General features: G+C 29.3%; 2 protein-coding genes across 3 annotated transcripts in view; both read left to right on the plus strand.

Annotated features, from left to right (window-relative positions):
* The first annotated feature begins 4,341 nt into the window (after nt 1-4,341).
* Nucleotides 4,342-10,664, plus strand: LOC122506447. Its single transcript, XM_043618632.1, has 17 exons — nt 4,342-4,774; nt 5,177-5,294; nt 5,377-5,619; nt 5,757-5,949; nt 6,066-6,202; nt 6,262-6,409; nt 6,486-6,609; nt 6,679-7,147; nt 7,222-7,347; nt 7,431-7,656; nt 7,929-8,185; nt 8,277-8,361; nt 8,435-8,534; nt 8,671-8,962; nt 9,049-9,182; nt 9,307-9,510; nt 9,655-10,664. Exons 1-17 carry the CDS (start codon nt 4,712-4,714, stop codon nt 10,051-10,053), a joined length of 3,318 nt encoding a protein of 1,105 aa, XP_043474567.1. The 5' UTR covers nt 4,342-4,711; the 3' UTR covers nt 10,054-10,664.
* An 8,705-nt stretch (nt 10,665-19,369) lies between these two features.
* Nucleotides 19,370-26,507, plus strand: part of LOC122506425 (protein groucho-like) — a 41,882-nt gene continuing 34,744 nt past the window's right edge. The window contains exons 1-3 of one of the 2 annotated variants that reach the window (XM_043618588.1): nt 19,428-19,487; nt 19,633-19,936; nt 21,112-21,189. In XM_043618588.1, coding sequence (XP_043474523.1) covers nt 19,886-19,936; nt 21,112-21,189 — 129 coding nt within the window. In that variant the 5' untranslated portion in view covers nt 19,428-19,487; nt 19,633-19,885. Of the gene's footprint in view, nt 19,937-21,111; nt 21,190-26,507 lie in introns of both variants that reach the window. The other variant, XM_043618589.1, reaches the window with a different exon arrangement.

Consider the following 26,507-nt stretch of genomic DNA (forward strand, 5'->3'; position numbering starts at 1 on the left):
GAATTAGTTAATATTTGAGAAAATTGGGTCAAATCGAATGGATGAGTAAAAGTTGTATTTATAAAAAAATTTTAAACCAGCATTTGAGTTTCATTCGTAATTTACATAAATTTCTAATCACAGAAAGATTCTGTCAAACTTTTTATCTATGTGTATTTCTCTTAATTTTTTTTTTTAATTTTTATTCTATTTTTTTATTTATTCTATCGTTTTTTTTCTAAAGTTAAATATTTTTTTTCAAATATTTTTCTAAACTATACAATTTCTTTTGTATATTTTTTTTTATTTTTTAATTATTTTGCGTGACAATATTATTGTTTTCCCATAACAAATTTCTATTTTTCAATTATTTATCTAATTTTACAAAAAAAAAAACTTTCTTTACATTGTAATGCTGCACTCGACCCACTGTACTTTAATTTTTCAAACAACAAGAAACTAAAGAGTCTTTGATAAATTAGAAGTTACTTCTGACTAGACAGTTTTGTGTTTTCACAACTGACTTTAGCAATTAACTACTTCTTAACTGCAGTTCATCTTGACATTTGACTCTTGTAAACTTAATTTTTCCCTATTTCGAGAAATTTCCAAGACATTTATGTTTGAATTTTTCCAAAACGTCTATTTTTACCTTTATTTAAGGAAAATTGAAGAAAAAAAATTTTTTAATTATATTATCAAACTTTAATGATTTTAGAAAAATTGGAAAATTAAAAAATAGAAAATTTTACAAACTGTATATAATTAACATTACTGATTAAGTCATTCGAAGGAGGGTAGCTAATTATAATAACGGAAAATGATAAAAAACTGATTCCCACGAGGACGGCATTTATGAGATGAAACAAAGGCGTTTTCTGATATTATAAAAACTATCAACATTATTTAATACTCTAATTAATTTATCCCGTAACTTAAGTTAATAGGCTTTTTAGTAAATAATTCCACTGAAGACAATAACAAACTTTATTTTTAGAAAAAACAATTTTCACCATAAATTTACGTCTATTTATTTATTATTTTCTTTTTATAAAATAATTCACTGTTTTAGAAAATAAAGTAAACATTTTTACAAAAATTATTTTTGAAAAAAAAATCTAAAAAGAAGTATTTTTTAAATGAAAAACTAATTAAAACTAATTTTTGTAAATTCACAATTTTAGAAAATAAACATTTCTACAAAAAAGTATTTTAAAAAAAAAATCAAAAAGAATTTTAAATTAAAAAATTAATTTAAAAAAAAAATGTTTTTTAATAATAAATTTGATTTTTATTTTGATTTTAAAATGATTCAATGAAAAAGTGTAAAATAGAATGAAAACTGAGAGAAAAAAATTTTAATAAGTTTACTCACTTTTTTTTTTTTTATTTGAATTCCCTTTCTAGATTAGAGATCGCAAAAGAATTTTCAATAAATTAACAATATATATTTCCACGCTTATTTATCTTTTAAAGAAATATAATAAAGAAGAAAAATAAAAGAGAATAGGAAAAAGATAATAAATCTCAATGTAACCGTGAGAATTATGCATCAGCACGTGTCTTTTCGGTTTAAAAAAAAAAATACATATACACATATCTTTTTGATCATTAACACAATGCTAACGTGTACAAAATAAATTTTATTCCAAAAACTGTTTAAAAAAATAATATTCCGAATTTTTATAATACACATCAGCAAATAAACACAAAAGTTAAATATAAACAAATAACTATAAATTCATAACAAAATTTAGGTTAAATCATCCCCTAAAATCAATTATTTTTCACAAAGAAGAATATATTTTTTCTTTTTAATATAAATAAAAAAAAATATAAATATAAATAAATTTTTTTTTACATTTTTTTTGTTTTATTTTTTTAAATATATAGATAAAAGTGAAAAATGAAATTTATAAAAGAAAAGCTTCTTTCAGAAAAGAAAATTGAATTTTTACAATATGTAATTAAAAGTTATAGAAATGAAATTTTAAAATATTAAATTTAAATGTGAAAAACATTAATGGTAATATAATTTATTTAAAAAATAATATGTCTTTTATCGAATAAGAAGGAAGAAAATCTTGTTTTCTCCCCCATTAGTTGTAGAGAGTAATCATCCCTTACAAACTTAATAATGGACATGATATTTTGTCCTTGTCATTACATTTCCTTTTTTCTAAAAATATAACAAAAAGTTCCAATTAGGAGATTTTTGTGTAGACAAAAAAAATTATTTAATTTTTAATGTTTTCATATTTTTTGTGTCTTTTGATAAAAAAAATGTAATTTCGAATAAACGAGAAATTATAAATTCGATTAAAGATGTTTTTAAATTTAAATAAATATCAAATTCAAAAATTGCAAAATTATTTAAGTACTTTATTTAAAAATTAATTTAATAATTAATTTTATAAAGAAATTTCATTTATTTCACCAAATTTTTTTGGTCTGCACAAAAATCTCCTAATTAGAACTTTGATATTTTAATAAAAAACAGACTATAACTACAAAATTTATTAATTATAAATAATTTCTTTTTATCAATGAACTAGTTTCAATAATTTAGAGATTAGAATTACTATTTTGAGGTTATTTTTTTAATTATTATGATTATTTGCGAAATTCAGGGAAACTCCGTTTTTACTCACAATGTGTGATAATAATCAAACATTAGATTTTCTAATCAGGATTAAGATAATAATTGAAATGGTTTTTTAAATTTTAACCTTATTACACAATGGCTCACTTATCTAATCTTTAACAAATATTAGGATCACCTATATTCACAACAATATGTTACGTCGGTAATCCTAAATATGTTACAAATTATCAGCAAGTGTATCGAAAAATTAAAAAACAGATCAATTATTAATAATTATTAATAAAAAATAGCTCAGAAATTCACCTTAAAAAGCCTTTTTTTACTTATGGAGAACTTTACTCCACTTTGCAGAATAAAAGTGTCGTTTATTTTTGTTCGTGACCGATTGGACCACTAGCGCCGCCTGAAAGGAAAAGCAATGTAACTCATTATTACAATCGTTATAATTGGATGTCTTTCAAAATATTGTTTTGTAAATAATTATTGTAAATAATTAATTCAATTATTTACAAATTATTTTTAAAAATAATAATATTTTTTACAGGGATTCAATTATTTTCAAAAATAATAACATTTTTTACAGGGATTCAATTATTTTCAATAAAATTTTAAAGTGATTCCTCAAAAAATATATATAATTATTCTGAAAAATTTGATTAAAATTTATTGAAGAAATTTAATTATTTTAAAAACCGTTCCCTATATTTCCAATATATATTTAATTAAATTTCATGAAAGCATTAAATTATTTTTAAAAATTTTAATGAAATTATTTGTAACAATTCAATTTCTTTCAAAATCAAGAGAATTCAATTATTTAAAAATTCGTTGGTAAAATTCTTTATGAAAATTTAATTAATTAAGAATTATGTAGAGTTAATTTTTTTCAAAAAGTTTATAATGGAAGTTTTTTTTAATTATTTGAAGTTTTTAATTTCTATAATATAATTGAAGAATGTCAGAATAGTCGAAATTTTATAAAATTAAATTGTAAACAAATAAATTTGAAAATTGTCAAAGAATTTTTTTTTTAAATTATTAAAAAAAAATTGACTTAAAGAAAAATTTTAGTTAAAAATTCTAGAAATAAATAATAACCGAAATAATGAAAATAATTTTTGAAGAAGTTACAGTAACAAAGTAGCAATAATAATAATAATAATATTCTTATATGTTATTGGATTTAAAATTTTTATATTTTATAAGTTATTTTTTTAAAAAATAATTTTTTATTTTTTAAATTTAAAAAAAAGAAAATTGATTTTTCCCCTGTAGTATGATCTAATCTTTATACACAGTTGTATTTATAGAATATTTTTCTAAAAAAAAATTTTTCAACGAATTTTCATAATATTTTAACAAAAAATAATTGTATTAATCAAACATATATTGTTTAAACATTTGTTAAAATACTTTTTTTTTGTATAAATAAAAAAAATTCATTTTTTTCCAACCATCGATAAATCGAAATTTTAAGGGCATGGTAACGAACATTTTTATCCACAGAACATCAACAGATGGGGTTTTTTCTTTTTCCATCAATAATTTCAATCATTTCCTTTAAAATCTAAAATATAACATTTTCATATTTACCAAATGTTAAATAACCAGAAAGAAAAGCAAATAAATTATAAAACTACATCTTTTCAGGTAGAATCAGGGCAAATTTTAGATTGATTTCTAACTGCTGGGGGAATTACAACAGAGAACAAGAACTATAAATTTGGCAACACTGTATCCTGACTCGGAGTGTCGGACATCACCACATTAGTTAATGGATTCTGGGTAAAAGAGCGTGCGTCGTCGTTTTTATATTAAAAAAATATATTTTTTACAATTACTTGTAAAAAAAGGAAGAAGTGTGAACTCAAAATAATTGCCTTAAATTGCAGTGTTAATAAATATTAATCGTTTGTGCTAAAATACTTGAATTTAAATAGTATTGATGTTTTAGTTAACGGAAAAAAAATCCAGTGAATATTATCTATATATACTGTATAAGAAAACAGTTGAAGTATTATATATATATTTTGGGTGTTTAACCATATTTTTCGGCAGGTGTGTCCTTTCGAGAAGAAGAAAGGGAAAAATTATTTTAAAAAAAAGTATATCATCCACAGGTCAAAGATGATTGAACTAACAGTGAAGACATTAGATTCCCAGGATCATTCATTTTCATTAGATGACGACGTAAGTTTTTATTATATGTATATAAAGTGACTCATTACGATCTATTTTTTTTTGCAACATTTCATATTATTTTATATGTTGGAACATAAAATCACAGGGTGGGGAAACTATCCGAATAATAGACGTTTAATTGTTTGAGTATCTACCAGATTGTAATGGCGGACGTTTTTCTCTATTCGCAAATTCCGTTCTTGAAAATGGTGCAAATTAGAATTTGAAAAATTGTGTTAGTTTTGGATTGAAGAAAATTGATTTCTTTTTGTATTTGGGTTTTGAAAAAATTTAAGGACTTATAAATAAAATTTGTCCTCCATTTGTGTCTATATTTTTCACAAGAAGTTCGTTTATTTAAAAAAAAACAAAATAGGAATGGAGGCTTAATTAATTTTTCTTTGATAATAGATAACAGTTCGAGGATTTAAGGAATATATTGCTGAGTCAGTTGCAGTGCCGGCAGATTCACAGAGGTTGATTTATTGTGGAAGAGTTCTGCAAGATGACAAGAAACTCAATGATTACAGTCCGTTATCCTCTTCTTGAAATCCACTTCCTTTTTACTAGGTTTTTCGGAAAAAATTTGAAATTCCGGGTTTTTTTTCCAGATGTCAACGGAAAAGTCATACATTTGGTTCAACGTGCACCACCTCAACCCGGACAGAGAGGAAATGAGGTGGAACAGAGACAAAATACCACTCAGAATACAAATCACTTTCACAGAGCTCATTATCGAGTGATAAGGGACATTAATTTGCATAATGCTCACGATGGACCCAATGCTCAAGTGCATGGCAATACGATGTACCTCGGTGCAATGACACTACCAACAGAAGTTGTCGAAGGACATGGTGAATATTTCTCTTAAAAATTAAAAAGAATCCGCAAAGAATAATTCACCCAAATAAGGGTCAAAAGAGACTCTTATTGACCCTGAAATTTATTCTTTTGTTCAAAATTATTAATAGGTTTCAAACTATTTTCCCAGGTCTTCCCCTACCACAATTGAGCAACACTTTATCGAACAGTCGAATGGTTATGGCCGAAAATATGCTAACGAACGCGAATCGTATTTTGGATCGACTCAATAATCCAGTGGCCCCAACACCAGAAGCTTCGAATGAAAGACAAAGTACATCGTCAACGGAGAATTCTGACGTTAATATGGATACATCTTCTGAGTAAGATGACAAAATTGATGTGTTTAAATTTATTTTATTAATAATTATATTATAATTTTTATGAATTATACTAGAATTTTTATGAATTATACTAATCGTCACTTTGTTTTTAAAAGTTCAAGTCGATCGGTACCAACCTCATCAGGGAATCGAGAAGGTCTTGCTCTTATCGATTACATTACAAATATGCTCGACACAATGATTAAGGATATGCTCAGAATGATCGGATGTCGTTTAGTCGAGAGCGAACAAGGTAAAAACGAATTTAGACAATTTTTGACAAGACAATCTTTAAACTGGAACTTTTTCTAGTTGAGGATTTCTCTGAGGATACTGAAGGAGCTTCTAACAGAAATAACACACCATCAGACACGGCATCACAACCAGAAGATCCATTGAGTTTGATTTTTTCGAACAGTACACCATCGAGTCTTTCCGATCGACTTAGAGCGCCTCCTACGTAAGTAAAAAGAGGATTTTTCTATCAAAAATTCCCAAGTAAAATTGCATTACAGTTTTAATTTATCTTTTTGTAGAGAACCACGTCCTCCGCAAATGGCAGATCTACTGCAAATGTTAATGAACACCCAAGATCGTCTCAGACCTTTCTTAGAACGTTATCGCGTTCTTATGGCTACAGATCCTGTTCTTCGTGCCACTGTGAGTTGAAAAGAATTAAAAAATGTGTAAAAAAAATTCTTTTTGCATAACTGTTTTTTTTTATTTCAGGGTACCGGTGCTGACAGTGTTACCGAAAATCAGATTGTTGTCAATGAAGTTAGCAGAATTTTGCACTATATCGCGCATGCAAATCACGCATTAAGTGATATAATTGTTGACATGGGACAAGCTCCACCGAGAAATTTGAGTTGTCGTCCAATTGTTATTCAACAGTCCGCTATTGTACAAGCTGGAATTCCAATTCAAGTGGAGGCGCATATAAGTGTCAATGAACACAATGCTCGTGCTAATAGGACCGAGACGAATGGCAGTACGCAAACACAGGTTGAATCATCAGATAATACAGAATCAAGAGAGAATTCCTCTCAGGAACAACGACCACAACAACAGCAGCAGCAAAATTCTTCAAGCAGTAGTCATCAGCGTTTTGATCATCAATCAAATTCTGATCAACCACCGCGTACAGAACAACAACAACAGCAACAAAGAAATCAAACACCACTTGGCAGTCTATTCAGTACGTTCTTTATTTTAAAAAAATCTTAACCGCTTTTTTTTCTTACTAAATTCTAAACTTTACTAAATTTACAGGCAGTGTTTTCAATTTGCCAAGTAATGTGGAAGTTTTAATGGAGGTCAGTCCTGATAGTTCTATGGATCTTAATTCAACAGACGAACAGGGGTCGAATAGTACTCCGAATAATAATGAGAATAGAGGTAGAATCTTAGCGTTTGGAATAATTTTTAAGAAACTAAAGACTATTTCGAAAGCTTCATCTAATTAAAATATCTATTTTCAGGGAATCCTATGGGAAGGGGAGCAAGTTGGATGTTTCCCCCAGGGGCACCACCAACAGATCTCATTCGTAACCTAATGCACGCCGTAGCTGGTCATATTGTTCAAGATCCCTCTGGCATGTCAGCCAATCAATCTATGAATCCAATAAATATAACCCATAGTCAACACACTATTGGCGTTACAATTGACAGCAATGGTCAAAATTCTGGCCAAAGTACTCAAGCAAGGTAAAATTAATTTTACCTTTTACACTCGTTACGAATCACATTCGTTAATATGAATCACATTCGTTATTACGAATCACATTCGTTACTACGAATCACATTCGTCAATACGCATCACATTCATTATTACGAATCACATTCGTTATTTTAATTACGATTTATTTTCATTTAAAAACAATTTTTTCGAAGAATTCTCCAACTCCACCTGAAACAAAAAAAAGAAGAAAATATTAGAAACATATTTTAACTCTTAACTTCTGCTTCCTTTTTTTCAGGAATAATGTGGGTACACATCCAACGACATCGACACAAACACGCAGCACATCTCGTCCTCACGTCTTTCATTCCCATGGTCTTGGTCTTGGTCCCGTGTCCGATCCATTCTTACCTTGTAATTCACATCATCTCCGTCGATGGTCCACCACTGGCGTCAATCTAAATCAAAATCAACAAAATGCAAAACATGTTAATGGAGATAAATACCTGCAGATACTTCGTCGTAATCTACCCAGCTCCTTCTTCACATCAAATCGTAATATTTCCTTCAAAATTATCCCTTTTTTTAATTATTATCTTTTAATAATCCCTTTTTTAAAATTTAATTATTTATAATTAAATTCCAGGCGATGCTTTTGCTTATACCTTGAGGAATATGGTACAAATTTTGTCCAATGGAAAAGTTGAAGTTAGATTTTCAAATGAAATTCCGTAAGTTTTTCAAATTTAGTTTAGATTAAAATTTCGAATTTGAAAAATTAAATAACTTTATTTTTATTTATAGAACTTCGGTTACGTCCGGCATAACACTTGCAAGTTTGATGGAAATTCCCTCAACAGTTGTAGCGCAAAATAATCTTATTTTCGATCTTACTTTACATATGGTAGGTATTATTAATCATTCCTTTAACCCCTTAAGTGCAATGGCAAAGATTTGACAAGGCACTTAAGGGGTTAACCTTTTAAATATGTTAAAAGAATGTTTAGTAATCTTGACAAAATTTTCTCTTCTCATTAAAGGCACGAAATGTTTTAATGGAAGATGTATTCTGCCTGCCATGGGGATTTTATAACATTTTCCACAGTCTTCGAAAACCAATGCGCGAATTTATAAGAGAAAAAACAAAGTCAACTGGTTGTGTTGATGATTTTGTCGATCTTGTTTGTGATTCATTGATACCACCATTAAGCACTATTCTTCTTGACAAAAAAGATGGAAACACTGGACATGATACTTTCGATATTGTTCTTTCTGTTGAAAATGTTTTACGCCGTCACTTGCCACGGGTAATTCAACTATTCTGCAATGAAGGTTCGTTGAAGTTTAAATAAAATTTTACTAATAAACTGTTTTGTATTTTAAATTATAATTTTTTTTGTATATTACCCTTATTTTAGAAGTCAACAATGCATCATTTCAAATGAGAGCAAAAACCATTTTCACCGATTTGATAACACAATTCTGCTGTGTTTTGCTCTATTTTTATAATGGAGATCAATTGAAACTCATGAATACAGTACGAAGATTATTGGTGAGAACTTTGACTTTAATTTATTAATTCACTCTTCAATAACGATTAATGAATGAATTCATTAATTAACTAAAACTGACTTTATCATCATGCTAAAGAAAATTTATTTTTTTTTACTGAACAGGCCTATTTAGCGACAGACATGTTCCCATCAATTTCTAAATGGGTGATAACGAAATTGGCGAATCAATTGAAACGCAGCATTCTTGATAGATCAACGGCAAGACTTCCATATGACAAGATTGTTCCTCTACTTGTTAAAAAGAAACCCGTTGAAGCCTTAGTATCAGAAGACGCCAATTTTCCAGGACACGAAATTCTACCAGCGGTAAGAATTATTTTAGTCGAGTGAACCCATATCAGTAAAAGAGTATCGAAACTGAAAGAGTGTTTAGCGTACATGAATGTTTGGCTAGAATTCTACTTTATCAGTCTCGCATAGAATAAAAATGAAAATCAATTTCAATTTTAGGATTGGGTGCCAACAATTGCGCTAGATGGTGCAAGTCAACGTCGTTCAGCACCGGCCGGAGGAATTACAAACTTCAGCGACGCCTACTTGGGATGTTTACCATGTAAACGACGGAAGATAATACAACAAGAGAAATGGCAAATTGTGTCAAATCCAACTTCAAATCATTCAACGGTATCGGCTTCCATTGAGAGAATGGTGAGAGAAAGTATTAGTCGCGTTGGTGTTGCAGAAGTTGAAGGAGCTGCCGCTGCAGTAGGAAATGATAGCGCGGTAAAAACAGCTTTTGGTCAAGCAATCCAAGATCACGGACACAGTAGAGATCATGGTTCTGATTTTCCAAATTCCGAACGTTTCCCAAATGCGACAAAATTCTTTTGTAAAAAACCCCGAAGATAATTATACATTGCGCATATTTTTCACAATAGGGAAAATAAAAAAAAAATCCTAATACTTGCAATCACAAGAATTTAATTTTGACTAATTTTTTGAATTTTCGTTCTCATGGTATTTTTTTTCGTTTTATCTCTTTATTCCATTATTTCTATTTCAAGAGAGAGAAAGAGAAGGATTCCAAGAGTATTTCATAATGTGTTACCATAAGTCTTTTTGTTTAAAAAAAAAAAATTTAAACTCTTGTTGAATTGAAATTGAAGAGAATTCTGACAAGAAAAGAGTGTTGTATATGTCATTTTTAAGCCTTGTCGGTTATGGGTTTATAATAGCGATAATTGTATAACTTTATAGTGTGTAAATGTTTAAACCGTTATCAAGTGCTTAGAAATTTATATAACCATCGGCAATTTCTAATAATTTATATAATTATATCTAAAGTAGCGTATATTTTATCGAGTTCCACTTTGTAGTTTGTAATTTTAAATTATCATTCGAAGCGATTGATGAATAATAATAATTGTAGCCTAATTGCTAAAAATATCGTTTGATAATATTTCTCAACAATAGAAATTTTTCGACACCTATTGATTATAAATATATGTAAATTCATGAAACACTTGTTGTCTCATTTCATTCTGAACCTATTTTAAAATATATGCTTTATTTTTATAAACAGAAATATTCTTTAGCAACTTAATTTTGAAAAGTTGGGGTAACTAACCTTGCCGTGTAATGTTGCGGAGGTTGGGACATTATATTATGCTTTCAATAACATTATCGTGTAACATTTGCAAACATTGCGAGACAACATTGCCGCAATGTTGCTACAAGGTTACGTGCTATCTGAAAACACTATTTTGGGAAAATTTTATCACTCCCATGGACCTTTTAGGAAAATTAATTCCAGTGACGTTTTACGATTTATCTTTATTAAAAACCTTTTTTTGCAACTTACCTTTAGTCTTATTTTGGAAGACTCTTCTGCTGCTCCTGAAAATTTTGTCACATGGACCTTTTAGGAAAATTAATTCCAATGACGTTTTACGATTTGTCTTTATTAAAAACCAACTTTTGCAACTTACCTCAAGTTTTATTTTTGAAGACTCTTCTGCAGCTCCTGAAAAAAAGAACATTATAGTTATTGTATTTTTTTATCCTTCTTACTAGAGTTTAGGGTCCATAATTACCTGCCCTATTTCTGATTTCCATCGAACATGAAACTATGATTTGATTTCCAATAATATCCACTGTCGTTGATCGTACGCCTTCACCTGAAACAGAAAAAAAGATTAGTAACATAATTTTAATTTATTTCCAACTAGAAGTCAGTGATATGGTACAAATTTTACTCCTTATGCAGTAAATGACATTTGGAAACGACAATATCGAATGGTCTTTAATAGCAGTGCTTAGAGACTTCATTGTTTCCACAACAGATGGCACCACTGAACAGAATTATTCAAGATATTGACGATTCCCGTTTTCCTCTCTATTTTCGTTTACCCAGCTGAATTTGAGATATCTTTGCCTTTGCATCAGAAAATTTATTATCTGAAAGTGAAAAAAACGATAAATTATTAAATAACTATTAAAATATTGTAAAAATTTGTATTAAAATGTTACATAGAAAGCAAATAAAAATGCTAAAAGCAGACTAAAAGTTTATATACGAACATACACAGGGTTGTGAAGTAAAAAAAGTAAAAAAAAAAGTTCTGAAAAAGATGCGGTTGTTTCGTAATTGGTTGAACCAGCGTGGTGGCTATGTGCGCTCGTTGGTCGGATTTGATGTCCGTGCCATGGCAACATTCGTTTCGTGAAGTCATTTTTTTAAAACTCTTTTTACATTACTCGACCACCGACCCCCTAACTCTATTCTGCAATCTACAATTTCTAGCGTTCCATTGCACCCCAAGAGCCAATGGCGTAGTAACTAAAAAATTTTTCTTAACGCTTTTATAAAACATTAAATATCTTCACTAGCACACACACACACATATAATGAAAATAAATGTTGGCCTGTGAATTAAAAAAAAAAATATTCGCCCACATTCGTAAAATATGTAGATTTTAATCTGCTCATATACTCAGAATTAGAGACTATACGCGATTCGAAATTCTTCACCTGGCTCAGGTATATCTTCTCAGAGTAAAAAAAAAAGTTCTCATTAAAACGCAAATTCCACACAAATTAACACTATTTCTTCATTCTATTATATTCATAAAATCTTGCAATGCGTTTTATGTGCGTTGTAGGAAGGCGCGCACAATTTTTATGACTTGAAATACACAAGTTTTCAAAACCAGGCGCTAATCGCTACGGCCCTGATGCCGAAGTATATTCGTATATAATAAAGGTCGAGTTACAGTCCACGTGGAGTGAATGTGCAAACGTCTGTTGAGTGAAAGTGAAGCTGATTGGCTCTTGGCATTAAGCTCTCAATGACTATTGGTCTTTTTCAAAATTGTAACGCCTCTCTTCTTCCATTGGGGCGTGACGGAAATTTTTCAGCAAACAGGTTGGTCGTTGGATAAAATTCTCTCATATCATAGGTGCGGCGAAATAACATAAAGGCACTCCACGTGGAGTTGAAAACTGAGGTTAAGATGCCTTGGCAATCAAGTAGAACCTCCGTGCAAGTAGGGGCGGTTATGGGTGGTTACGGCTGTGGATTGGGTGAAGGCGAGGGAGACGCGAGGGTTATTCGATAGAAACGGAAGGTGGAGGGAAGGCGGCCATATTTAGGGAAGGAAATCGGTGAAGAACATTCGCATTTCACCGCTGCGCGCGGTTTCCTTCGAAAAGGAGCTGTGTAGGTATTCAGAGCTGTCATCGAAAATTTCCCCCACCACCTTTCAACCTCTCTACCATTTCCTTACTCAAGGGCGCAGCATTCGTCTTTTTCTTACGTGCCTACGGCATTGCTTCTCTACAAATTATTATTATCACCTCTTTTTTTTATACCATTCACATCTGCTGAATATATTTACCATCGCAGTGTTATTACGTACCATAATTTAAATATCCATTTACCATATATACCTCATAATCATTGTAAACCTTGTAAACTTGCTTCTCGCTAGTTCTAAAAATTATTTAGTTTGAGGTTATGTTTACAATTCGCAAACACTAATAATATAGATAATTTAAACTTCTGGATAGAAGATACTAGAGCATACATTATTTTAAAAAGATACTATACTTATCTATGAAAATATAGATAAAATAATTAAGTCAACTTGAACGATTAAATAAAATTACTTTCTAACCTCTAAAGCACATCAGGCGTTAAGATTTGGTAAACAATTTTTATCTGTTTTTCCAAATGTCTGCAATAAATATATGTTTTCTAGATGTAATATCACTAAGACTTACTTTTTATTAATATTTTATTAATAATTACACTGTTATTGCAAATTATAACTACTGAAGAAATGTAGTAGACAAAGTAGTATAAAGGTGATTTACACATTACATGTTCTTAGAATTCTATTGTAGACTTACCTTAACGTAAATCGCAGAAAGCATTGTTAATTACCCAACCCTGCTGACTGACGTTAAAAAACGTTTGTATACTCTACAAATGTCTCACTTTTGTTTACCGATTTCTTCTTGTTATTTACTATTTATTAAATTATTATTTATGCATAGAATAATTGAAATTTCCAATTTATATTTTGAGAAAATAGTATATACTTTTTATTTTATACAAAAATAAAAAAAAATACAGAAATGACTTTGTAAATATGCATACAATTTTATGAATTATGTGAATGCAAGCTATTGCTGGCTTTAGATTCAAAAGACCACCACACATACAACACGAAGCTTTTCAGAAGGTTTTTTTTTTTATTTTTTTTTCTATATATGTAACCAACCAGCGCGCGAAGCATTCCTTGAAACTTGAGAGCTTTTTCTGCATCACGCCTCTATGCGGATAATGTCATTTCTTCTTGCTTCCTTCCCTTCAAGTACATTCTTTTTTTTTCTCCAACCAGACTCTATTAAGAACTTCCTGCACAAAAACCTAGTGCAACTTTTCCAGTTCGCATATAGGTTAGGGTGAGTAAAAACTTGTCGCAACGTGTGCGTTTTCAGTAATGAGGAGAAAGACTAGTTATGAAAAAGTTTGTTATAACCAAGCAATAAAAGAGTTTTTTTTATGTATAATATAGTCTATCTCTTATTTTCCAGACTATTTGAATTTTTTAAAGTCATAATTTTTTTGCAATTATTCTTTTTGTTTATTATCTCTATCGCGATATGCATCAATTTTTGTCGTCTAGAAACATCTAGAAATTTGTTGATACAACCTTTATTATATCAACTATGGTCACCATGGCTCAGATGTTAGGTTGGCTAACCTGATTTTTCTAATACCATGTTCAGTTAACCTCTGCAATGTGGCGAAAAGGGCAAAAATGACGTTTTACATATTTTGTATTTCGAATTCAATAAACTATTTTACGAAGTATATTAATTATTAAAACCAAAAGTGGAGTTGCTTTTAGTACTAAAAAAATATCAATAAATAATTTTCGTAGCATTCAAGTAAAATTGTCCCGACACATTTCGCAGACAAGAAGGGTGAGTATAGATAACGGTTATTTAATCCAAACTGTCAATTAATGAAATAAGGTAAAGAAAAATTTACCTAATTTTCAATCTGCTGCAATCCAGCGTTGCAGACACTATTATAATAAGGAGTCGATTCAGAAACCCAATCGGAAAATTGGTTAAAATTGGTAAAGTTATTAATATAACCTCAAAATTTTTTTCCTGCTTTTCTAAAATAATTCATTACATTAATCGACAACTGTTTTTAGATAAAGTGAAAATAATAGTTTACATAACCTCAAATTATCAATAAATAAAAAATAAAAATCGAATAGAAAATATTAAAAAAGAATAAATTATAGAGTGAAAATAATGAGTTACCTAACCCCAAAATATCAATTGATGAAATAGTTTACTATTTCATTAATTGATATTTTGGGGTTATGTAACTCATTATTTTTTCATTATTTTTCAATTGAATAGAAAGTATTAAAATAAAAATAAAATTAAAAAAGAATAAAAAATGGTACATTTAATATAGTGTATATATATTGTACGTGCAAAATAATAAAATAAGTAATAAAATATAAGTTTAAATCTATTGATATACATATATATTTAGATGTTTAACAAACTTTACAATTTTGTGAGAAGAAATTTTATATCCAGTGCATTATCATCATCAATTCACTTTTACGTGTAAATAGTGATCGTTAGGAATAAAACGTTGGTTAACGCTTACTTATTGTGAATTTTTGAATTGATGATTTAGCAGGGTGTGGAACTTGTGGGCGGAACATAAATTCTGTTGCTATTCAGTATCTCAACATTATACAGTAATTGACAGAACAAAGCAGATTTATTTCTAAAGCCTCCTTCAGCTTCAACTTGCACAATTGTTACCTACATACTCCTAATATTTATCTAAAGTTTCTACAATAAAAATAAATGATAGCATAATGTATAATCTATATAAGAAATTGTATTTAAAAAGAAATAGTATTTTAAAAACAGTCACTATATTAATATATTAATAAAAGGTTAACTTAAAATTATAATTTTAGTCGAATTTACAAATCTTTTATTAAATATGAATGAATAATATATCTAAAAAAAAATAATTTATTAAATCTAATTATATATGTAAATTCACAAGACAAATCATTAGTGAGTGTATAAGAAATGACGATTAACGAATAACTTTCTAAGGACAATATTGACTCGCATAATGTGTTTGCCAGCACGTAGAATCCCCCCAGAATGTTATAGGTGTTTCGCAATGTAGACATTTTTAGTCAGCTTATGTTAAGATAAGTAATTGAGTACATTAATTACAAGAGCTTGTAAGATACGAAGAAATATTTGAGCCACTTTTTTTATCAATTTACGTTTCCGCGTAAATTGTTAATAATGTCGATTTAAAGTTAACGCTTTTGTAGACACTTGATGATCGATTGAATAGAATAATAGTATACTAAAAAATTTGTAAGAGATAGTAAGTACAGTTCCACATCTGTATTGAGTGTTCTACTTTGCTGTCATTATTCAAAGCTTTTATCAATTCTAACACAGGTAAAATGATGACGCACATTCTCAAGAGCATGTTTATATATTGAACTCTAAAAGGAAACTAATTTGCGACAAGAAGGAAACACTTGAGAGAAATCAAATAAAAATTCATTCCATTGAATTTCTAGGTTATGCATTTATAAGTACGAGGAGAAAAATATTTGAGTTTGATTATGTTACTTGTGCATATACAAGCTTAGAGTGAACGAAACCTCTAAATGTTATTTACCTTCTTTTAAGGTAATGTAAGTAGCTCACACTTTACTGAATAAAGTGATAACAGTTTTAGTTTTACATTTCTGTTTCAGGTTGGTCACCCCACATAGAGTACAAGAAGATAGCTGGGACAAATTTCAATCAGTTAACGCAGATATCACCATTTGATATGAAGAACATTCCTGAATAGACGAAACAACATTGTGGATAAGATTGCAGATTGACGAGAAACAATGTGTTGTAAAATAAATACAACGTATGCCATAAACATTAAGAGCAAGTAATAATATACTCATTTAGAAAGATATTAAAAAAAAGTATTTGTAATTAACACAATCGAATTTTATACAATTAGTAATGTTGTCTAGATGGACTAAGAGGTCTCTAGTCATCATTTCTAATTTAGTAAGTGAAAAACCTTCAAAGGATTAACATTCATTTACGATCTGCACAAAAAAAAGGATTTGTAATTTACACAATCGAATTTTATCACAACTCTTAATCGATGTTTACATATAAATTAAAGGGTTTCGATTACTTTAGTAACACTGCCTTTTGTAGACTCAAAAGTTAAGAGGAATGATTTCTAATTTAGTCAATAAGAAACTATCAGAACTATGCACGAAAAAAGGTATTTGTAATTTATACAATCGAATTTCACCCCAAATTTTAGAAAACGACTAATCACAAATTAAGGGATTCAGAATAAACAAAGTTTGGGGAAATGTTCAAATTTTTCCTCCAAATTAATTCTTTAAAGATGAAAAACGATATAGACGATATTTAGCATGCGCCTTATGAATGGAGTGTCATTTTGTTAAAAGCAGCTTTTTCTTTTTTGAAATGGATGTTCTTTGCTGGCGGTGAATATAACGCTAACAATAAGATTAAGTGTCACTGAGCTGGGGTGTAGGGAAAGGCAAAGTGATAATAACTGCTTGGGATGCAGTGGGCGGAAAGTCGTAAAACATATAGAGGGTTGCCATGGTGAAAAGAGGAAGAGAAGTTTTGTGGCTTCCATATAATTTCGAGTAAGAATACGTGGCGCACTTGACTGAGAGAAAATAGATGCGGTGAATAAAGGCAATGCTGAAAATTAAAGACAGAAGTAGGAAGCCGCATGTATGCGAAAAGGGGGAAAATGCTTTCGATAAAGAAGTGATATAGATGACAAGTGAGTTTATACTGCGCGGATATATACTCATTGATGAACAGTATATTTAATTCTTTATAGGGATTTAAAATTGATTAAGGTTTCACTAACCTCACCTCACTGTCTTATATTAATACTTTCAAAAGATTCATTTTGTTTGTAATCAGTTGGAAGCTTTTGAGAAATCTGCTCTTTGTATGATAACTACGCACTTATTATATTGTTTCTGGTGAAAATGAAGCCTATTTAAATGGTTAGTTTAAGCATTACTTTTGGATAATAGGGAATTTCGTCGGATTATGTGTGTGTCGAGAAAGACTTTCTTTGATGAACTCAAGTTTCAAATTGTGTAGCGATGTTTGCATTACCCATTGTTCTAACAAACAGTCGACATCTTTATCGGGGGATATATTGTAGTATACAAGTTGTCAAAAGGTAAGACAGTTTAATTTTAAAGGATTATAACTCAAGTTTCGACTAAACGCAGCATTGAGTTAAACTTTGACGTAATTTCAATTTATAATAATATTTGTAATTTGTATAAATGAAATTTATTTTAATTCTTTTATAGGATTATTCAATTGGCAATTTAGACGTAGTAAGGAATTAGTCGGATAGGTAACACTTATTCTCAAAGATTAAGTGTGATATAAATAATATTATCTGGCAATTTACACAATCGAATTTAAATTTATAATTTTTCAGAAAAATCCAAAATAAAATTAAAAAAGCAATTCTAAATATTTTAAGTAGTATATCTTTTGCACACAAAATGTATTTGTAATTAATACAATCGAATTTTTAAAAATAATTAAATGCTATTCACGGATTTATTGTCGGAACATCAAAAATACAAAATGGCGGATTCAATATGGTGAATGAATTTTAAAAAACTTAAGGGATTCGCTTCAAAATCGTTAATTGGGGGTTTTTTAGGTCGCTAATTATGAATTAGGTCAAGAATTATAAATTTAATGTCAGAATTTAAAAATACAAAATGGCGGATCCAATATGGCGGATGAACTTTTAAAAACTTAAGGGATTCGCTTAAAAATCATTACTCGGGGGTTTTTTAGGTCGCTGATTACGAATTTATTGTCAGAACTTCAATATACAAAATGGCGGATCCAATATGGCGGATGAATTTTCAAAAACTTAACAGAATCGCTCAAAAATCGTTACTCGGTGGTTTTTTAGGTCAAGAATTATGAATTTAATGTCAGAATTTAAAAATACAAAATGGCGGATCCAATATGGCGGATGAATTTTCAAAAACTTAACAGATTCGCTTAAAAATCTTTACTCGGAGGTTTTTTAGGTCGCTGATTACGAATTTATTGTCAGAACTTCAATATACAAAATGGCGGACCCAATATGGCGGATGAATTTTTAAAAACTTAGGGGATTCGCTTAAAAATCGTTACTGGGGGGCTTTCTAGGTCACTAATTATGAATTTAAAGTCTATATAAATAATTCTACTAATAAATTCAATATATTGGACTGAAAAAAATTTTAAATTTAATTTTTTTTAAATTTAAAATAATTAAACATATTCAAAAATTGTAGATGGATAAAAATTCGTGTTCCAGAGGGTAAAAAAAATCTTTCTACACCATTTAAAGAAACGTATAAAGCACCTGAAAAAAACTGTCATAAATTCAAAAAAAAAAAAAAAAAAAAAAAAAGCTGAGGCTTAAAGAAAGTCTATATAGTAAGCAAAATCATTGGTTGAAAAAGGATAGTGAATGAGGAAACCACGTGGTACATAGTTACTGGTGGGGAGTCGAACGGCTTCGTTTACCGCCAGCGACAGCGATTCCCCCTTGGCTCTCTGGGGTTGAGTAAGTCTCGCTATAGACATGGGTATAGACTGTAGTAGAGAGAGTTGCAGTTAGTTGCTATCCGACCGTTGTTCTGGGTGGATTATTCGTCGCATTCAAGTCTGATGTTTACACGAGTGTTTTAATTGTTTCCATTTCTTTTAGTTTTTTTTTTTAAAGTTTCGTTTAACAAGTGATAAAAGTGAATTTATATTTTCATCACAGTTAACAAATTCCCACCCACTCACCCCCCTTTTTTTTCTAGTGCAGTGATTTTAAATTTTGTTTTGCAAAAAAAGAAATTTTCCTATATTGGTTTTTTTCTTTTAGTGTGTGTAAATTTGAAACACCAAAAATAAAATGTGAGTGGTGCACATTACGTGTGATATGTGGAAATAAAAATCATAAGTTTTAAGTGATTTTAGTTGTAAAATTTTTGAGAAAAAAATAATTTTTTTTTTCAAAAAATAAATTCATCAGTTGATGTGCAGCGGAAGTTTTTACTTTTTTAAACAAGGATGTATCCGAGTGCCCAGGCCGTTGCCGTCGCATCTGCTGCTCGACACCCGGTAATTATTTTTTTTTCCCTTTCCCTCATCATATTGATTTGTATATTTTAAAACTAATTTTCTTTGTTTTAATAGGGTTTTTCTTGTAAAAATTCCTTTAAAATGAAAAGAATATTTTTTAGTTTTTTACCTTCATTTTTTAAAAAAATTAACTGCATGAAAAATTAGAGATATTTTTAAATCTTTGGTTTATATAAAATTAGTAGATTTTTATTGAATATATGCATTTTTTTTAAATTTCCCAATTGAAATAAAGGTATTTGGATTTATAGCGCTATATATATGTATGTAGTGTCGTAACTCCAATTCAGACATCAATAATAATAGCAACTAAGTAGCGTCATCAAAATATCAATTGAATCTTAGTAATTAACGTTTTGTTATCGATAATACAAATGATCGGAGGGGACATTGTTTATTATTGTATGTGTATTCGTGTTAACTAGCAATATTTGCTCAATTATTATTGCAACAGTTTACCTCTCACCTCGCCCATTCGGTAAAATGACTACAGCACAAGAAATTAACGTTTATTACTCGGGATTTATGATGATAATGATCTCGTACGGCTTACTCAGAAAATAATCATTTTTATCTGTCATTAAATTTTATTATGTCAATGATTTTGTTTCTTAATTTTTTTTACCACGCTCTTGTATTATAGAATTTTTTTTACATTATCAATTCCTTTTTCTGCAGGGAAAAAAAATTTTGTTAGAGAAAAATGAATATAAAAACAATGTTTTCAAACTAATATTTTATTAAAATAAAAAAACAAGTTTACAATTAATATTTTATTTCTATTAAAAAAATTTTTAAATTAAAAAAAATTATTTCCCGCCATTTTTGTTAGCGACTGTATTCACACTTTACTGACTCTGTAAATAATCTATACCCTAAACAAATATGTGATAAAGACATAAAAATTGATATAAAATTTATTTTAGCTACAAAGAAGGATAACATTTTTTTTTAATTTAATATTTTACTATATACATTTCAATATGTTTTAAAATATTTTATCACAAATGGTTAAATTTTATATTTTGATAATATATATTTTCGTGAAAGGAAAAAATTAAAAAACGCAATATTTAAAAAAGAAAAATAGGCAATATTTCAAAAAAAAAAAAAAAATTAAATTGCAAATTCTAATAGAAAGTTATTTTATACAGACTGATATTTTTGATGGCACCTTTCCCAGCTACACCACTGGAAAGGGTCGATATTTCATCAAAGACCAGCGAATAAAAGTGAGCAATGTTTCGCAATTGAATTGTGTATATATATATATATATGTCTATATTTTGTTCCATATATTAACAAATTGCGTGACGTTTTTTTTTCTTCAGCAAATATTTGTCTTTATAAAAATGTTTTCAATCACCACTTATTGTTGTTTCTTACAAAAAAAATGAAAAAAATGTGTTTTCGCACTAATATTGCACATATATAATAATTTGTCAATCATTTTTTTGTCTTTAAAATAATATTGTAATTTGACATTTAACACGAAATTCACTAGGCGCATGAATAAGCGATTTACAAACGTCTTTTTTTTAGAATATTTCGGATTTAATGTAATTTTCTATTTTTTTTAAGAAAACATTTTTGATTCGATTTCGTTTTTGATATTGACTTTGATTTTGACTTTCATTTTCATTTTTCACTTTCATTTTCACTTTGAGTTTCACTTTCATTAACGCTTTCATTTTCATTTTCACTTTAATTTTGAATTTCACTTTGATTTTGACTTTGACTATCACTTTCACTCTCACTTTCACTGACACTTACACTTTCAAAGTCAAATTTGAAATCAAAGTTTTTAAATTTAAATAATTTAAAATTTAAAATGAAGGGCAAAATCAAAGTCAAAATCATAGTGAAAAGTGAAAGTCAAAAACTGAATCGAAAGTCAAAGAAAAATTACAAAATCACACACCGAAGGTAAAAAAAATTCTGCAATAATGAATGGACCACTTAGTTCTGCAGAATTCAATCAGCGAAAAATTCTAAAAATTGAAGTAATTTTGTACCTTATTTTTGCGCCTAAAATCATATCACTTTTTTCTTTAATGGATGAAAAATTATTCCCTCGCTGTTTGAAAAACGCAGTTTTTTTTCAGAAAACATTTCTGAAAAATGGCGGGAGAAAGCAAGTAGTAACTTCTACTCTTTTAAATATTTATCGAAGAAGCGATAATTTTGACAAGCTCTCCTCTGTATATTTACAAAAAAAAAAAAATATCTCTCGGCTTTTTTATTTCATCTTTTTTTTCCACATTATACAAAAGTGTGAATGACTGTTCAAATAAAGAAAGTTTCGGAATTATAAAAAATTAACAGAAAACCTATTTTTTTTCTTCGTTAAAATCGAAATAATAAGTATATGTCATATAGCTTTTTTTTCAATTAAATTATTAACTAATAATTTAATTAAAAAAAAATGACTATATAGAAAAATTAAAGAAATAAGAAAATAACTTTTTGTTTAATGTTTATTGTTTTTCAAGAGGGGGAAATTAAATTGAGTGGAAAAAAATTTGTCACGTGATCACTAGTTTAAATTGGAAATATTTCGGTTCATGTTGGTTTTGAAATTTAAGTGTTAAAGGTATATATATATATATATATATATATATATATATATATATATGTATATATGTATAGAGGGAGAGAAGACAAGCTTTTGAATAGGGGTTTGGTAGGCTCACTTTGTTACCAAGTGTGGCTAATGTAAACACAGGTGCGATCTTTGAGCATTGGCAGAAATGACCTGGTTGAAGATTCCAGTTGGCTGAGCATCATCTCTGTTTACAGATCATTGTCATCTGCTACGACTGTCCCGTCGGCATTTTTCTCCCCCTTTTCAAAGAACATACATTCATTCATTGCTTTTTTTCTCTTCTATACTTTTCACTCTTTCGAAAAATTACCTTTGACGTTTCATATACATATTTTGTGAGCGCTTTTTAGTTCCACTTTTAGTTCCCCTTTCAGTTTCAGTTCCAATTTTGGTATTAGTTTAGCTTTTAGTGCCATTCACACAAAATGCGAAATTCAAAATGTCGGACCCAATATGGCGGTGAAATGTTGAAAAATAGAAATAAAATGTTTTGAAATTAGTTTTTTTTTTTTTTTTTTTTTTTTTTTGAGCCAAGAGAGTGAATCATTGAATGGGAACGATTGTCACTACAACACTTCAATTCACACACCACTATTTGTACAATGGAGATTTATAATACGCGCCAATTACACGTAACACGGTTCGCTCATTCCGTGGCATAATTCATCCCCGTGTAATTACCAATGCATATTGTGGTCACTGTGCGGGAAACATAGCGACTGAGTAGCCCCTCGAATTTAGTTTCGCCGTCAATTCGATTTCAATTTTACAGTAATTTCGTTCAGCAACTCCCAATGAGCTACTATAGTGAACAACATTCACTGTTGTGTAGATATAGATCTATAGAAAAGAGATGACAACTAGAATTCAACAATTACTCCTCGATTTTGATTTTTTTTTTTTGTTTTCTGCGAACAACGAGCTGAACTACCTTTTTGTTTTCCTTGGGAAGAATATATGTTGTTTTTATCTAAAATTGAATAAAAACGTAGTTAAAACAGTAAATAAATAAAAAAAAAAAGAAAGAAATTAAAGCTATTTTTATATTCTAGTGGAGAGAAAGGGAAAAAAGATATTTGCTAGCGAATCAATCACATTCGGGTTGATTGTTTTTTAACAGAGGAAGAATGTTTTATAAACGAATAAATATTTTTAACTTTTATTGCTCATGATAGAGGAAAAAAAGAGTAAATTTGTTTTTCGTGCTCGCGGTTAAAAGAGATATTGCTTTGATGGAGTAATTTTTTTTTTTGGTCTGCAATTGTCAGGAGAGAAAGGATTATTTTTTAAAGGAATAAAAAATAAATGATGAAGATTCGGTGTGAAAAAAGATGATGTGCATTTTCTTTTCTTTTGGAGAATATCCGGCTTCTTTATTTTTGTGTCTCATTTACTTATATGTATACGCGCGGTGCTTGACCGAGTTGACACAAGGCAGTTATTGGCACGCTATATAGGACTGCAGCACCAGTTTTGTTTGCGTACAAGCTGTACAAATATTATATCCGTCACGAAAGCAAATAGCTTATTGATTACGACAAAATTCAAAATGAAAATGTTTTTCTACTTACATTACAATATGCTCTGACATATTATTTTCAAGAACTTTGAAAAGTAGGAAGAGCATTTTCATGTTTTAGAAATTTTTCAAATTTTTAAGATTTGCTACGGATGCAACATTAAATTTTGCAATAGTTGCTACAGTAAATTTTACAACCGATTCATCATTGAATTCTAAATGTAGTGCTAAAATTAATGATACATTTGCTGATGAACCTAATGCTTTGTTACAAACTTAAAATAGATCTGGAAGGTCTTTAGAAACTAATTCCTCTAATTCTGTAAACAGTGCTAAAAATGATGGTACATTATATTCAGTATTTGATGCTTCACTAAATTCTAAAAATTAATTCTCAAAGTACTACTGAAACGGATTTTGTATTCAATTATTTGATGCTCCACTAAATTCTGAAGTTATTCCTCAAAGTACTGCCGAAACAGATTTTGTATTCAATTATTTAGTTGATGCTCCATTAAAACCTAAAGTTGTTCCTGTACTGCTTAAACGATTCTTCAAACTGCTGATGAAACTAATATTGTTGATGCGCTTCATTAAATTCTGAAAGCAATTTCTCAAAATTCTAAATATGATGCTACAATTATTGCAGAAACTAATGCTTCTTTACAAACTTAAAATAGATCTGTAAGTTTTTTAGAAACTGATTCCCCAAATTTTGCAAATAGTGCTAAAAATTATGGTACATTACATTCAGTATCTGATGCTCCACTAAATTCTAAAATTATTCCTCAAATTACTGTTGAAACTGATGTTGTACCAAGTTCTGTATTTGATGCTTCATTAACTTCTGACAGTATTCCTCAAAACTATTGCCGCAACTGATGCTGTACAAACTTATGTAGTTGATACTCCATTAAATTCTGAAGTTATGTTCCTCAAAGTGCTGCTGAAACGGATTTTGTAATCAAGTTTGTAGTTGATGTTGCATTAAATTTGGTAACTATTCCTCAAACTACTGCTGAAACTGATGTTCTAGTTATGATGCTTCATTAAATTCTGGAAGTATTTCTCAAAATGATTATTAATATGATGTTACAATCATTACTGAAACTAATGCTTCGTTACAAACTTAAAAACAGACCCGAAGGTTTTCTAAAAATTGATTCCTCAAATTCTGCAAATACTGCTAAAAATAATGGTATACATTATATTCAGTATCTGATGCTCCACTAAATACTGAAATTATTGCTCAAACTATACTGCTGAAACTGATGTTGTACCAAGGTCTGTATTTGATGCTTCATTAACTTCTGAAAGTATTCTTCAAACTACTGCTGAAACTGATGTTGAACCAAAGTTCTGTACTTGATGCTTCATTAAATTCTGAAAGCATTTCTCAAAGTAATTCTAAATATGATGCTACAATCACTTCTTGAAACTAATGCTCCATTATATTCTCAAGTTTTTTTGAAATCGAGTAAAGAACTTTTTTAAGTTTTGAACTTTTCTAAGTTCATAACGTTTTGTTAAATGGAATTTTGTATTATGTTAAAGTTAGTGTTAATTGTTAAAGATTGTTAAAAAAATGTTAAAGGATAATTGTAAAGTTAGAATTTGGTGAATAATTTAAAGAAACGGAAATTTATCCGCACACAAACAAAAAAGTAAAGAAGGTTAGATGAAGACAAACTTCATTTTGCATGTTCATTTTATGCGGTTGTGCAAGAGGTTGCGTTTTGTGGTGGTCAGACCCAGTTGGACGTTAAATTTCCAATAGTGAGGAAGGCAAAACGAAGGAGACAAGAGAGGAGGGTTGAAGGAAAGACAGAGGGGATTAGACAAAGAGAGGATTGCGGAGGTGGAGTTGGCCACGGATGAGGGAAGTCGTGGTTTCGTGGTCGACGTGGTTGTGGGTTAGGCAAATTGAGATAGTTCGTAAACCGCCATCGTCCACTGATCTAACAAAGCGCTACTACCTATGCTACCTTTTCCTCTCTCTCTCTCACTCACTCTCTCTTTCTCTCTTACCCTCTCTAGCATACAATTTCATTTCAACACTTCACCAAACAACTGTACAAACTCTTGAAATTCCCCTCATGAATATTTCACCATTTTTTATTTAACTTTTCTCCATCTTCTCTTTTGGAGAGAACTCACAATTTCGCTAAATTGATTATTGAACCGCTTTTTGGATTTTTTTTTTGTTAAAGTCTTTATGCAATAAAGTTTAATTATGCAGTTTAATGATTAGAAAGGTAGTGGAAAGATGAGAGATTTTGTAATGAAGAACATTTTTGATTTGAATTTGAATTCAATGTAGATGTGAAAAGGGAATGTAATGTAGATGTCTGATTAGTTGGGTTATTTTGAGAAGCAGTGATCGCAGTAAAGGGAAAACGAGGTTTGTATCGCTTCAAAGGCTTTGA

This window comes from Leptopilina heterotoma, unplaced genomic scaffold, assembly GCF_015476425.1.
Source record: "Leptopilina heterotoma isolate Lh14 unplaced genomic scaffold, ASM1547642v1 Lhet_42, whole genome shotgun sequence".
Lineage (NCBI taxonomy): Eukaryota > Metazoa > Arthropoda > Insecta > Hymenoptera > Figitidae > Leptopilina > Leptopilina heterotoma.